The sequence below is a fragment of the Herpailurus yagouaroundi genome, unplaced genomic scaffold (genome assembly GCF_014898765.1).
Source record: "Herpailurus yagouaroundi ecotype Mexico unplaced genomic scaffold, PumYag 29, whole genome shotgun sequence".
In the NCBI taxonomy this organism is placed as follows: domain Eukaryota; kingdom Metazoa; phylum Chordata; class Mammalia; order Carnivora; family Felidae; genus Herpailurus; species Herpailurus yagouaroundi.
The window spans coordinates 48,816,383-48,832,149 of record NW_024412377.1 but is presented as its reverse complement, the minus strand read 5'-3'; the positions used below and the strand labels follow the sequence as shown (position 1 = coordinate 48,832,149).

Genomic DNA, 15,767 nt, shown 5'->3' with positions numbered 1-15,767 from the left:
CCAAGGCGAGAGAACTGAAGGTGCCAGATGTTAAATAACTCACAGGCACATAAGGACAGGACAGTAGAACCTTGGGTTTCTCTGCCTGGGAAGCCGGCCCTCCTGGCCTGGATGGCATGCACCTGCACCTCCCCCAGACATTCCCATCTCCCATTCTGGCCTGGGCAGAGCTGGGCGCAGGGCAGACATGCGGCCAGTGCTTGCAAGTCTATTTGCGAAGCTCAGCTCGACAGCAGAGCATGTGTATGCATGGAGTGTGTGGCGGGACTCCCGCCCCAGGGTACAGACTGGTCTTGAAGCGTTCATCCTGCATTCCTGACACAACCATGACAATCAACCTGCCTGCAGGATTTTCCCTTTGCCACTTCTGTTTAAGCAGCTTGCCCTCTTACCTTCCATTCGTGGAGGCCCTTAGCTCTCTTTTCTCTTTTCTTCCTTAAATGATAGTTCTTCCTGGCTTCCCAGCTGGTCTCCCTGCTGTCACTCTTCTCTCCCCTCCACCCCCACCCACCTCCCATCCATTTTCCACACAGCAGCCAGAATGCTGCTCTAAAACCTCAAATCAGAACATGTCACAAGACACCCCCAGTGGCTTCCATGGTGCTCGAGTAAAATCCACATATTCTTTTTATGTCCTACTTCCTGGTCCACAGTGCCCTGTAAGGGCCTGTCTACCTCCCCCCATCACCTTTGTCACCCGTCCCTTCTCAATCTGCAGTTTCCCTGGTTTCATTCTATTTGTTAAACATGCTGTGCTCCTACAGGCCCCAGGACCTTTACCTTTGTTGTTCCTTCCACGTGAAACCCTCTCCCTCCAATCATCACCCGCCAGCTTCTTTCTCACGATACACGCGTTCAAATGCCACTCCTGACAGCCCATCCCTAAAGCTGCACTATGTCACAGATACCCTGCACCCCAGAGTTATTATGTTTCAGTTTTATTTACTCACAGCACTTACTACACCCTGAAAAGGACTGAATATTGTTTACTGTCAGTCTCTCCTTCTACCTGAAACACACTCATGTGCTCACTAGGATGTAAATCACAGGGAGAGAGGGAGGCTTGTTTGCCTTGCTCACCAAGGGGCACGTCAGGGGTGCTCCAGAAGTATTTGCTCAAGGAACGAATACCATGGCTCAAAAATCCAGACCCCAGCATCTGGCAGAGTGAGGCCCTCTCAGGTCCCCTGATTCAGACCCACCCTTACCCCTCACCTGAAAGTACATGAACTTCATGAGCTTGGTGACCTCTGGCTCCAGCACCTCTACTGTCTTCTCATAGATCTCAACCCGGTTGGGCTGCTCATTGCATTTCACCTGTGGGGAGAGAGGAGCTCACACATCCTGCCTTGCCAAGGCAGCTCTGGTTCACGTCTGTTGTCTTATTATCAGGGCCCGTCTGCACTCTCATAGGCATCTCGTTTAGGATGATAAATGCGGTGGTCACCCTAGTGAGCAGAGGCCGGGGTAGCCCTGACTGTCGGGTATGGCTTGGAGGAACAGAACTGCCTGCCAGACACTGGCTGCAGGCAAGAAACCAGCTGGTCCTGAGAACGGAACCCTCCTTCCCTTCAATCTGTTCAGTGCCCTGGCCTCGAGCTGTACACACGCCTACATCGATCTGCACGGTCTCCTTCCTTCAGTCTTTCCCCACTCCTACCCCAGTGGAGCCCCACCAGGTTCTAAGCAGAGAAAAATGTTCCAGCCACTGTTCCAGATGCACCCGGGGTGAGGCCCCCTGGCCAAACTTGGCTCCATCAAGAAACCCCTTTTCTTTGCCCAGTGGTGTTCAACACATCAGTATCACATGGCAGATGTTTTCACAGCATGCACACCCGAGACTGCTAACTGGTCAACTGAAACAAGAGTGAGCAAAAGATAAGCGCAAGGACATTCTTCACATTGTTGCTTAGAAATTCTTAAAATGGTAGCAATAAGTTAAATATCTACCAGTCAATGATTAAATGGATACAGTACGATGCATTCATACAGTATCATTATAACGCTGCTAGAAGGAATGAGATAGATCTATGGGAACTGACATGGAAAGATTACTACCATAAACTGACGGGTGAAAAACTTGCAGGACACGAAGTGTAATTCAATCCCATTTTTTGTCAAACAAAACACAGAACAAAACTGTGTGTGTGTTTGTGTGTCCATATATAATACAGGCATAGGGAATCTAAGAGTTCAAAGCAAACTGTTAATAAGCAGTTAACTCTGGGGGCTACGATTAAGGGGAAGAGAGAGGAATAGTTTCTGTTTACTTTACACACCTGTGGTTTGTTAACCTTGTTATAATAATGGGGCCCATGAATTATAGGATGATGGTAATTATAGTAAATGTAATATCTGTATGAGTCAACATGAAAAAGTGATAAAGAATTAGGTGGAAAAAGCAAGTGGCAGGACAATACAAATACAAAACACACTTTTATAAATGATAATTTCCAAAATAATATTCATAGGGACATTTATGATATTCGAGGGAAAAGATCCACGCAGCAAGGTATGCATGGTGACTATGCTTTGGTGGGAGGTGGGTCCAGGTAGTGGGGGTCAGGAGGTGGGGACATCTTGCTTTTTACTTTATCTCTTTCTGCAATGGTCTGGGTGTCATACAGGTAGCACATACTGCTTTTGAAGTAATGGACAATTTTTTAGGTTTATTTATTTATTTTGAGAGAGACAGAATGAGAAGAGGAGAGGCAGAGAAAGAGGGAGAGAGAGAATCCCGTGCTACGCTGTCAGCACGGAGCCTGGCGTGGGGCTCCATCCTGTGAGCGCGAGGTCATGACCTGGGCCAAAGTCGGACGCTTAACCGACTGAGCCACCCAGGTGCCCTGAACTGATATTTTTTAAGTTGTCTTCAGTCTCATGGGAAGCGCTCCAGATGTCGTGAGCAAGCACCCTTGGGTAAGAGGCCCTGCTTCCTTCCCTGCCATCTGGAGAGGCTCAGCTGTCTGGGAGGGGGTGAGGTGGAGGGCCGGAGGGCACCCGGCGAGGACGGTCTCACCTGGGGGATGGCCCGGGAACAGCTGCGCCAGGTATACAGCATGACTGCATACTCATGTCCTTCCTCCAGCATTTCATTCTGAAAAGCAAAACACACTCGGCAGGGAGAAACCACACGCACTGGAGCCAGCAGGCTCCTTCACGGCGCCCCAGATCCTCACGACTCACAGTGGTCTGGGGACCAGCAGCATCCACACAGCACGACCTGGGAAGCTTAGTAGAAATGCAGAGAGTCTTGGGTCCCCGGCTGGGCCTATGGAATCCGAATCTGCATTTCAACCAAACTCCCAGGTGACTCCTACTCCCAAGGTGCTCAACTGAGCTTGAGAAGCCCTGGCCTAAATTATCCTCCTCAGACATCCAAGGGCTCTAGCAGCAGGCCACATCTTTCCAAGACGGATGGCCACATGAGAAAGAAGAAGGCAGGTCTGTTTGTGCCAAAAGCAAAAGTTGTATCAGGCATACTGTTAGCCAGAAAAAAGCAAGTAGCAAAACAGTGTGGACGGCAGATAGGTTCAAAAACCAAACAAAGAGCAATAATTATGAAAGTATGTTGTTGTGTACTGACAAATATTTGGGTGCAATACGCCCCAAGCTGGGAATAGCAAGCTGTCTGTGGGGCTGGATCAACGGGGGCTTTCACTTTTCGTATTATAGAGTACTCTTTGCCCTTTTATAAGAACGCTTGCTACTATTTCAGAAGCAAGAAAATGAGTAAGATAAACTTTTAAAAATAATGTACGGCAGATGGCAAAACCAATAACAGCATGGAAAACGAATCTGAAAAATACAGCGATGACTCACCTCACCTAGCAAGTGCTAAGAGTCTTAAACTCAGGGTCCAAATATCTGGGCTCAAATCTCAGCTTCCTCACTTGTTAGCCCTTCCCTTTGATCTTCAAGAAATCACTTAACCTAAAATTCTCCATTTAGTATCTGTTTAATGACAATGACAAAAATGACCTCTGAGAATTTTATGAGAATTCAGTGGAACTCTCTCTCTCTCTCTCTCTCTCTCTCTCTCTCTCTCTAGGTGATCTGTAAAGGGAGGTGAGAGTATTACTAGGAAAAAGACAGTCTGGCAGTTTCTCAAAGAGTTAAATACAGAGTTACAATATGACTGCAATTCTATTCCTAGGTACACATAGTCAAGACAAATGAAAACATAGGTCCACACAGAAACTTTTTATTTTTTTACAGTTTATTTATTGTGTGTGTGTGTGAGAGAGAGAGAGAGAGAACATGCCAACAGGGGAGGAGTGCAGAGAGAGGGAGAGAGAGAATCCCAAGTAGGCTCCTCACTATCAGCAAAAAGCTTGACGTGGGGCTAGGTCCCACGACCATGAGATCATGACCTGAGCAGAAATCAAGAGTCAGACACTCAACCGACTGAGCCACCCAGGCGCTCCATATCTACACAGAAACTTGCACATTTGTTCGTGGCAGCATTGTCCTAACCATCAAGAAGGGGCAACAACCCAAATGTCCATTCACCGATGCCTGGATAAATAAAACGTGGAGATGTGGTACAGCCACACAAGGGAACAGTGTTTGTCTATAAACAGGAGTGAAGAGGCTATCCGTGCCACAGCACGGATCAACTCTGAAAACATCATGCCAGCCATAGAAGGCCACATGTGTCATGACCCGTTTAGATGAAATGCTCAGAACAGACAAGAGAAAGCAGAGTGGTGTTTGCCAGGGGCTGGGGAGAGACAGGAATTGGGAGAGACTGCTAATGGGCCTGGGGTTTCTTTTAATGCTGCAGAAATTAAATGGTGGTGACAGTTATGTGACATTGTGAATTTTACGCTATATGACGTTCACAAAAGAAATAAAGAAGTATTACTAGACCAGCTCTCTTGTAAATGTTCACACTGATATGAAAATGAACCTTTACTGATTTTTTTATTCCATGTATCGCATCTATTTCATAACATCTCCCTAGCGCAAGATCAGATTTAATTTGGAGTTTATTACTTAGTTTTGTTTTCAACAGCAAATGTCACTGATGAGTCATACTTTCAATTCTTAATTTGGAGAACTTTAAGAATCAATAACACGTTGTCCTTGAGACCAAAGAAAACCAAGATCAAGCCTGCGGGTCTGCTACTGCTCTTGCTTCAGAACAGATGTCAAAAAAGGGAAATGACAGTAACACAGGGAACATGTATTTACTTATTAGAACCAAATTGCCCACCAGCAGGGTGAGGATTCCAACTTGCACTCACTGAGTGCTTTACTGAGCACCCGCAGGTCCCAGGCTCTGTGCTATGTGCTGGGAACAAGGCAGCAAACAAGGCTCCCTATGAATAGTTCAGGTGACCATCAAGCAGACGTGTATGCCTGGAGTACAGAGGTCAGGATGCTCTGGTAGAAAGAGCCCTAAGTGGGGCCTCAGGAGACTTAAGTTCTGGTCCTGGCTCTGCTTGGGTTCACCTTTTGCCTTGAAAATGGCACCGACCTCTCATTTACAGGTAAAGGGTTGGCCTAAATCACCTGGCTGCAATTAGTCACCTGGAGAACTTTGAAATCCGGATTCCCAGGTCATGCCCCACCAGAACTACATCATTATTCCCAGGGTAGGGGCCCAGGCACTGGTATTTTTTTTTTTAATGCTCTCGAGGCAATTCCAGTGTGTAGCCCAGAAAAGGAAATTTGGATACAGAAAGAGATAGCATGCATGTGCACACAAAGAGAAACCCTAACCCAGGAAATCTCTGAACATTTTTGTCTCTGTGCCTTTGCTCATGCTGGTTCCATAACCTAGTGTGCCCTTCCTATCTCATCTCTCACAGAGAAACCTCTAACTATGTGGGACAGCAGAGTTGCATGGAAGGAGATCAGACTGGGAATCCTAAGTCTTGAATTCCAGTTTCAATCCTGTGATTTACTAGTTGCGGGATCATGAGCTTGTTAACTTCCCTAGGTCTGTTTTTTTCATCTCAAAAGTGAATATAAATGCTCCCTTTGCAAGTCATAGACTGTTGTAAGGCTCCAATGATACTCTGTATGAGAATATCTTATACATTTTAAATCACGTGTATGGTTAACATATGTGTGTGTGCACTTTGTGTGTGTGTGTGTGCATAGAGTATACAAGGCCTACTCAAAAGCCCCTTCCTTCATCAAGCTTTCTCTGACCCTCTCAAGGACCCTTCAAAAACAGACAGGTTGGAACTTCTACCGTATCATTTACCTTTAACTTTGTGCATTTCTATTTGTCTACACAGACTAATCTAGAGCACAGGTTTTGTAGACAGACAGACCTGCATTTGGCAATGTCACTTGTTAGTGGCAGGACCTTGAGTAAGTTACTTAACTTTTCTGAATTTTAGCTTTTCCTGTTTGTAAAATGGATATTGTAATAAAACTTGTCTCACAGAGTGGGGTGAGAATTCAAACAGTGCATTTAAAATATCTGCACAGAGAAGACATGAACAGACATTTCTCCAAAGAAGACATACAGATGGCCAACAGACACATGAAAAGATGCTCAACCTCACGGATCATCAAGGAAATGCAAATCAAAACCACAATGAGATATCACCTCACACCTGTCAGAATGGCTAAAATCAAAAACACAAGAAACAACAAGTGTTGGTGAAGATGTGAAGAAAAAGGAACCCTCATGGACTGTTGGTGGGAATGCAAACTGGTGCAGCCACTGTGGAAGACAAAATCAAAAAAAGAAATACTATATGATCCAGTAATCACACTGCTGGGTATTTTCCCAAAGAATATGAGGACAATAATTCCAAAGGATATATACACCTCCATAAATTTATTGCAGCATTATTTACAATAGCCAAAATATGGAAGCAACTTAAGTGTCCATTGATAGATGAATGGATAAAATGTGGCATGTGTACACACACACACAAACACACACTGACAAGGAATATTATTCAGCCATAAAAAACAAAAAGGGGCACCTGGGTGGCTCAGTCGGTTGAGCATCCCACTCTTGATTTTGGCTCAGGTCATGATTCCAGGGTCATGGGATTGAGCCCCGTGTCAGGCTCCATGCTCAGTCCCCCCGCTCTGTCCCTACCCCGCTCTGTCCCTCCCCCCCGTCCCTCCCCCCGCTCTGTCCCTCCCCCGACTCATGCTCACTCTCCCTCTCTCTCTCTCTCTAAAAACAAAATAAATCTTTAAAAACAAAAAAGAACAAAATCTTGCCATTTGTAATCTTGCCATGGATGGATCTAGGGAGAATACTACTAAGTAAAATAAGTCAGAGAAAGACAAATACCGTATGATTTCATTTATTTGTGGAATTTAAGAAATAAAACAAATGAACAAAGGAAAAAAAAGAGAGAAGCCAAAAAAGAGACTCGTAACTATAGAGAGCAAACTGATAGTTAGCAGAGAGGAGATGCTCGGGAGGGTGGATGAAATAGGAGAAGGAGATTAAAAGCACACGTATGAGGAATGCTGGGTAATATGCGGAACTGCTGAATCACTACATTGTACACTTGAAACTAATATAACACCGTATGTTATCTACACTGGAATTTAAAAAATGTAAATAAAATATCTGCACAGAAAGTGTTCAATAAATGGTAAACTTGTCTATTTCCCACTTGCCTCATTGAGAATCAAGACTGGCCCCTCTCTGACCTTGCATATCCCATCATTTAGCACAGTCTCTGTAGGTACCAGGTGCACAATATTTGTTGAACGAATGGGGCTGGGTATGGTCAGGCACGACTTTTAGCATATAACTGATACAGTGAGAGAGGTCCACTGAGCTGCATGAGGATTCTGGAATTCTTCAAATTCTGGTGCTGTGTTAGAATAAAATCAATGAAAGCCCAAGAGGGAAGTGAGTGATCCCTCACAGATGGGTCACATACGACATCAGACCAATGGTCACATCAGACCATTGATGCCGCTTGTGAATGATTTAGGCCACCACCTTCCTTGAGTCAATAATATGTTATTCTACAGACACCATCTCTCTCTCTCTCTCTCTCTCTCTCTCTCTCTCTCTCTCTCTCTCTCAAGAAACCTTTTGCTTTGGTCAAGAGACAAACTGCCACACAGCCAGTAATCTATAAAGTATAAGGTAAGGCAAGATCTAATGATATGCTAATTCAAAAAGCTACAGAAGTTCAGGGATGGAGTGGGATCAAATTGGGCCCTCCTAAGAGTAGGATTTGCAAGGTTAGAAGACAGGGGAACATTGTGCCCCAGGCACTGGGAGGGGGTGGGGAAGCGCAGGGGAACAGGCTTCTGGAGAAGGGTCTGACTGAGGCAGGCAGCTCTCGGAATAGCTGAGCACTTGCCCCTCCTGTGCTGGCAGGGTCACAGCGACTTACCATGCTGGAATGGACTGTAGCCTGCTCAATGTACCTTGCAATTCCTGTGACAAATGCATTCCTGTCCTCAAAGTTTGTGTCAAAGTTAGCCTGTAGGAATTAGAGGAAGAAACATTTGTTGGTTGGAAAACAAGTCCAAGGCGGCTGGGTGTCCAGGGAACCCCACCGCCAAAAAATGCCACCAGACTCTGTGGAAACCTATCTCTACATCATGCTTTGATCTTCCCCTGAGAAAATCCAACTCTGACTCACACTGGGCAGGAGCTGGCTAAACAGGGCCCGGATCTGCTTCTTCCCATTGGTAGTTAACCAGATTCACCCAGCTGAAGCTTGGAAGCAAATGCTTAAACCACATAATCCTAAAGAGCTGTGAAAAGTTAAGATGCGCATTGTTTTCATCCAGCAGTTGCCAAAATAGTTACCTGAGGCTGCAGATACGTACATACAAGGATAATAACTGCAACATTTTTTTTTCTGATAGAAAAAACTGGAAACCATCCCAACATCCATTAACAGCAAAAGGCTAAATCAATAATAGTATATCTGTACGATGCACTTATAAGTACTATGTGCTGGTTAAAAACAAAATGATAGCATTGTAGTATTGTTATGGAAAAGTATCCATAATAGATTTCAAGTTCAAAAAGCCAAACCACAGAGCAATTATCTACAGTATGGTTCCCTTTTGGTTAAAAACATCTAGATCTATACATAATATGTACTTATAAGTACAGTAAAAAGGGCTGTGTGTGTGTGTATAGTCATAGAGGGAAATTTTTATTTGTTATACTTTTCTGTATTGCTTGTAATAAAAAGACATGCACATGATTAAAAATTTAACCTGGGTTAGAAGACGTGAACGAGCCAAGTTTGTAACTTGAACCTTAAGGAATGTGCTTGATAAAATCTAACTACTGAATGAAATTACAAATATATTATGCATTCATATTTAGTCTCATTTAGCAGCCCCAGAACTTAGAAAAGGTCAAACACAGCTAAAAATTTTATATTAACTTGTTCTTTCCTAACGTGGCATACTCGCCCAGCATGCCCAGACAAGGGGCTATTTGCAAGGCTCACTCTGGCTCCCCTGATGCCCTTCCAGTCTCACCCTGGGGGGTTACGGTTTTGAACAATCTGATATAGTTTATCTCAAGCTCCCCTCTCTCAGGCAAAAGCAAACAATGGTGAGCGACTTCCCTGAGCCATTAGCTGCTGTGGGGAGCTGAAGAGCTCTTCTCACATACATGAAGGAAAAGTAATTACCCAGGCAGGCTCTAGAGGTTTCTAAATTGTAATATTTAATTCATGAGATCAGAGCTGCCAAAACCTTGGTTGATGCTGCAGCAAGAACAGCCGGGAAGGTATTTGGGGTCAGAGCAGATCAACAAGCCTTCCCTGGGGAGGAGAGAGAGTCCTGGTATTCGTTTACTAGCTAATCTATTCCTCATACTCAGCTCCACCAGGGCACAAGGGACTCCATCAGCTCAGGACCTCTCACCTTCCAGATGCAGACCTCCCCCTTCCCTATGCCTTCAGGGCACACCCACCGAGGGGATCCGGAGTTCTGAACTCCCCGGTGCTCTGGGAGACTGACCTGGTACATGATGGAGGAAGGTGGTGGCTCGATGCATGGCTGCTGGTCGGGGAGGGGCAGCTCTTCCAGCAGGTCCACGTTGGACAGGGCATCTTCCAGGGTGACGTGGGTGGTCATGGCTGCAGTTTGTGTATTCTGCACTGAAGGAAAGGGAGAGAAGATAGGGTGGAGAATGTCAGGAATGTCAGGGGTGCAGGGGTCAGAGGTGAGAACAGTCTCACCCGGTTCAGCCTCCTTCCAAAGAACAAAGGGGGTTTATTTACATGCATTGAGACCACTTCCACTTGCTACCTCTTCACAAGGTGCCTGCAACCCGTGCCTGATATTTGAGGATCTCTTTACAGTTTACAGGGTACTTTTTTATGTCTATTGTCTGGACTAAGCCTCACCACAACCCTCTGTGGTCAACATGGCAGGTGGTAAGGCAGCCACGTGACTGATGAAGAAACAAGACTCAGAGCAACTATATGTAGCACCCACACAACCACGCTAAGGGCAAAGGGCCTCACATAGTGCCTGATGCTAGACGTGGGCCTCGGCCAGCCCCCAGCTCTGGTCTTTGGGAGGATATGTATCCGTTTCACTCCTAAATAACCACACAGCACAAATACCCATGAGGGAAACAGCCATGATTATCAACCTGAATCCAGGGCCTAGGTTTTATAAGCTCATTAAGCTGGGACTACAAGAATTCAGACTCCAGCAAATTTAACCTTACTTGCAAACACAAAGAGCCATGGTCTTCCTTGGCCTGGGGATGTTCTGTGAGGCACACCAAACAAAAAGCCCTAAACGGACATTTCCGTGTCTTGGGCCCTGGCAGAGCTCACTGGCTTTGATGAGAGCTTCACAAGGCAGTGCAGCTGATGGGGATCTGAACAACACAGTTACCCAACTCGAGCTAACTACTATTTTAAGAACTCAGCACCCAGCAAACAGAATACTCATTTTTTAAAAGCATACGTAAAACACTGATAAAAAAAAGATCATGACTTAGGCTATAAAATAGGTTCTCATGAGTTTCCCCAAACATGATGTCTTAGACGTCACATTCACTAAGTAGAGTGCAATACAATTAGAAATTGATAACGCAAATCATAGCCAAAAACCTCCCATACCTATGATAATTTATAAAAACATACTTCCAGGCTACTCATACCTAAAAAGGAATTCAAATAGAACCATACAACATTTAGAATTGAGCGTAAATAAATGCCTTAAATGCATTTAGTAGAAAATAAAACAGTGAAACTAAAAGAACCTAATTTTCACTCCAAAATCTAAAGAAAGAATAAAAATCAACCCAAAGAAATGAGAATGCGGGACCGCTCATTACCAAAGCAGAAATAAAAGAAGCAAAGTACAGAGCAAACCAAAACCGAGTAGACCATATGAATAAAAGTCTAAAGACTGAGTTTACTAAGAAGATTCATCTTAATAATGAGCTGACCCTTTAGCACACTTGAAAGGGAAAACAAAGAGAAAGCCCACTGTGTTGATAGGCCTGCAGCCCTCCCTTTCCCTCCCCAGTCCCAGGCAAGTGTGAGTGGGGCTTAGGGGCTGTGAGTGGAAGTTCATTAGGAAATGAACTGTCCGAGACCAGGGCGGAAAGGACCACCCACATGGGGGGGGGGGGCGGTCCAAGGGCTGTGAGAGGCTGACCAGCTGCAGAGTGTAACCAAGGGCGTGCTGCCCCTCACTGGCGTCTCCTTCAGGCCCACAGCTGGGGGGAGCAGGTCAGGGCTGAGCAGCTACACAAGCTTCCATTTCACTGAGTTTTCTAACACACCGCCCTGCCGTGCAGGCTGGCAACAGCGAAGGCCACATCCAGTGAGGGCACAGGGAGCTCAGATGTGACTTCCCCTCTGTCCTCTGGAGGCGCTTGGCCTCATGAGGTTGGTTTCAGGTCCTCTCCATACTTAACGCTTCTTCCTATTCTCTCCCCTGAATTCTAAGTGTGGCATCCACAGCAAACCATTTGCCAATCCACATGCAAAAAATTGTCCTCTTTCTTACATTAGTATTTTTTTTTTTTTAGTTTATTTATTTTGAGAGAGAGAGAGCATGTGTGCCCACGAGAGCACGAGCAGGGGAGACGCAGTGAGAGAAGGAGAGGGAGAAATCCCAAGAAGACTATAGAGTATAGAGTCCAGCATGGGGCTCAAGCTCACGAACCATGAGATCAAGGCCTGAGCTGAAATCTAGAGTCAGACGCTTAACCGACTAAGCCACCCAGGTGCCCCTCTTACATTAGTATTAAGTTCATTTTATGGGAGGGATTAATAACTTTATAGAGCATAATGATGTACAAGTTCCAAAGCCCTAATAATTCTCTTCACTCAAATAATAATAATAATAATAATAATAATAATAATAATATTTCTTAAGCCCTTACACTCTGCCAAGCACTCCACTATTTGAATCTTGCATCAACCCTATAAAAGTAGGTGCTATGATTATTCCCATTTTACAGAAGAGTCAAAAGAAGCTCAGAATTTAAGTATATTTCACAAGGTCAAGTGCTGGTGAGTGTGGAGCTGGGGTTGGAACCCAGGTTTCTCCAGCTCCAGATTTTGTGCTGCCTTTCAAGTGCTCACACTTAACACTGCAAGGCTACTCATCCTGATGAAGATCAATCTCACACCAGCCTCTGTGCTCGATCTTTTCAAACACTATGCCTCAATGGTTCTGGGTTCTGCTTGTGCCAAAGAACCGAAGGAACAGTTTCTTAATAATAAAATGCCTGGGCTCCATCCCTAGGACCTGAAAGATGGTATTAAAAAAAATAGCCCTATCTTATAGTAAGAGAAGTCCAGACTACATGGAGATACCGTATCTCACTGATAGATTTGGCAAAACCCTGTAAGTCTGATGACATATACCTGTTGGCATGTACTTCTGTGGAGAACCAGGTCCTCTCAAACACTGTTGGTAAGGATATAAATGTAAAATGGCACAAGGAAGGAAATCTGGCAATATCTAACAAACTTATATGAGCATTTTATTCTTTGACCAGCAATCCCACTTCTAGGAAACTATCCCAAAGACACTTTGATAAAAGCGCAAAAAGACATATGCACAAGGCTATTCATTGCAAAACTGCCTGTAATAGGAAAAGACTGGAAAATGAAAATGTCCCTCAACAGAAGACTGTCTGAACAGACTATGACACAGTCACACAGTGAGGTACTAGGCAACAGTAAAAGGAATGAGGAATCTATCTTACCCACAACTGTGGGGTCATCTCCAGGATATGGTGTATACAGTATACTATCATTTATATAAGAAATCAGTGATGCATATACACACACAAATATTAAACAAACAATGGAAGGATAAACCATCTGATTTTAAAAAGTGGCTACCTATGGGGAAGAGCGATAAGCAGGAACATGGTTAAGGGGCTGGGGATAGAGGCTAGAATTCTTTGAATATACCTTGTTTTGTAGATTTGACTGTGAAACCATATATTTTATATAATTTAAAATAAAATTTAAATTTAAAAAGCAACTGCCACCCCCCACCAAAGTAAAATAAAACAAATGAAAGTATATTTATATTAGTTGTTGGCATAACTACACAGAAAGGACCTATTCCAAGTGATTTTAAAAATTCAGAAATTTGAGCCTACATTTCTGGTAGGAGATACTCTAAAAACAATGAAGCGTTGTAAAAAATATCTCAAGCTTTTTTCCACTAATTATACTGGTGTGCTGTTGCAGTGAGAATGTCCGAATGCAGTGTGAGGTAAAATAAATCAGTAATTATGGAATGCTCTATCATCCCTGGTGGTGTTGAGAACTGGCAATCTTGATGTGAGAGAAAGAGATATAAGACCACGTAAACCAAATAGTCCTGAATATGAATTTGAGGTTATCAATAAGAAGTCATCACGTGTTTTAACTTTAGACATACATATGTCTGTCTGTATGTATGTGTATGTGTGTTTATTTCCTAGTTCTGTGCCCCAAAAAGACAAAGACACAATGACCAACCCATGAGCAGTGAGCAACTTGAGTGCCAGGCTGTGGTCTGCAAATACCATTTCCTGCTAAAAACATCAATGCTCCTTGGAGAAACAGCTCAGTCCTGGTCTGGGGCAGGGAATGTGTAAGAAAGGCTTAGAACAAGTTGTCGCAGCAGAAAGCAAGGAAGCAGCTCTCTATCTATGACTATGTCTGAGGGACCCAGGAGCCAACCTGAGGCAGCTTCTGCTGGCTGAGGATGGGACACTGTGCATCAGTTAGCATAACTCAATGCACCTGAAGCAGTGTCAAATATGTCTAAATCCACGAGATCCTAAAGATACCTAATAACATTTTGGTTTTTATTACTTTGTTATTGTTGGAAGATGCCAGTGAACCAAACTTTGTGTTGAAAGTAGGTAAATAAAAGGAAAAAGGCAAGTATTTAATGTGCTTTTCCTATACAAACCGACCACTGGATAACCAAATTGCAGCCCCTAAAATGGAGAGAGGCACTGATTGATCATCAACTGCTAACATCACTAAATTAAAAGACAATGAGACATTAGGTGCCTCCTGATGGAAAACCATACCATCATCTTATGAAAAACGCTGGACCCAAAGCGAAACGCTGGAGTCTAATCAAGCCTTTGACACTCATTCACAAGAAATGCATAGGACAGAAAAACATCTTAGAATATCACTACATTGATATATCACCACAGTGATATAAATAGTAAAATACAATCTATGGGAAACTCTGCAGGACAAATGACTCAGTGTCTTCAGCAAATAAATTCCATGGGGGGATAAAAGACATGGAAGGGAAGCTATAGCCCATTATCAGACTATCGCAGTGTGTCCGTCACCTTATTTGGATCCTCTTTCAAACAATCCACCATAAGAAAACCATTTCTGAGGGAATTAGAAAATTTACTAGTAACTGGGCATCTGATAACATTAAGGAAATAGTGTTATTATTTTTGAGATATAACATCAAGGTTGTATTTGAAAAGAGTTATCGCCTAGAAATGCCTACTAAAATACGGATAAAATGATACAGGGGTTTGCTTCCAAATAATACTAGAGGAGGAGGACGTGAGTAACAACAGAAGAAACAAAACTGGCCGTGAGTGAATAATTGTTAATGCTATGTGATGCTTACACAGGGATTTATTATATTTTTCTATCCAATTTTACAGAAGTTTGAAATTTTTCACGGAAACTTCAGGCTCAGTGTACATACACTACCAGCTCTCATCCTTCGTCTCTTCTTTCACCTTCCCTGACTCCTACTTGCCATGATCTTTCCCTTCGTCTTTCTCATGCAACCTGCATTTCTTCTGGACTTTTCACAGGCTTGACAATTACTCACCTACCAGAATAATCCCTAAGGCTTTCCCTTTAACACAGTAAGATGCCTGCACTTCCCTTGAAGAGAATCAGCAAATGACCAGCCTACAAGCCAGTGAATTAGGAGTCTTTATTTCAGTTAATGCAACCTTTCTTTTCTCCTTCTAAATGAAACTTCTCTACTGGATTCCTGGGTTTGTTTGCAGATCATTCACTGCCCAAGAGAGGAGGAAAGGAGACATTTTCTTTTAAATGTTTATTATTTTTGAGAGAAAGAGAGTGAGCACAAGTCAGGGAGGGACAGAGAGAGAGGGAGAAAGAATCTGAAGCAGGTTTCAGGCTCTGAGCTGTCAGCACACAGCCCGATGTGGGGCTTGAACCCATGAACCGTGACATCATGACCTGACCTGAAGTTGGACGCTCAACCCACTGAACCAGCCAGGCACCCCGGAAATCAGACATTTTTAACTCAACCGCAATAAGTCACTGCCAACTCCATCCACATCAGTC

The 15,767-nt window shown here is 43.9% G+C and overlaps 1 protein-coding gene across 6 annotated transcripts in view; it reads right to left on the bottom strand.

The window, feature by feature from the left end:
* The window catches only part of CYFIP2 (cytoplasmic FMR1 interacting protein 2), a 129,119-nt gene that overhangs the window by 97,890 nt on the left and 15,462 nt on the right, over window positions 1-15,767 (bottom strand). For 5 of the 6 annotated variants that reach the window (XM_040443222.1, XM_040443231.1, XM_040443210.1 and 2 more), the window contains 4 exons: window positions 9,940-10,079; window positions 8,343-8,432; window positions 3,020-3,097; window positions 1,216-1,317 (listed from right to left, as the gene is read on the bottom strand). In XM_040443222.1, the coding sequence (XP_040299156.1) occupies window positions 1,216-1,317; window positions 3,020-3,097; window positions 8,343-8,432; window positions 9,940-10,056 (387 nt within the window). In that variant the 5' untranslated portion in view covers window positions 10,057-10,079. The remainder of the gene's footprint in view (window positions 1-1,215; window positions 1,318-3,019; window positions 3,098-8,342; window positions 8,433-9,939; window positions 10,080-15,767) is intronic. The other variant, XM_040443238.1, reaches the window with a different exon arrangement.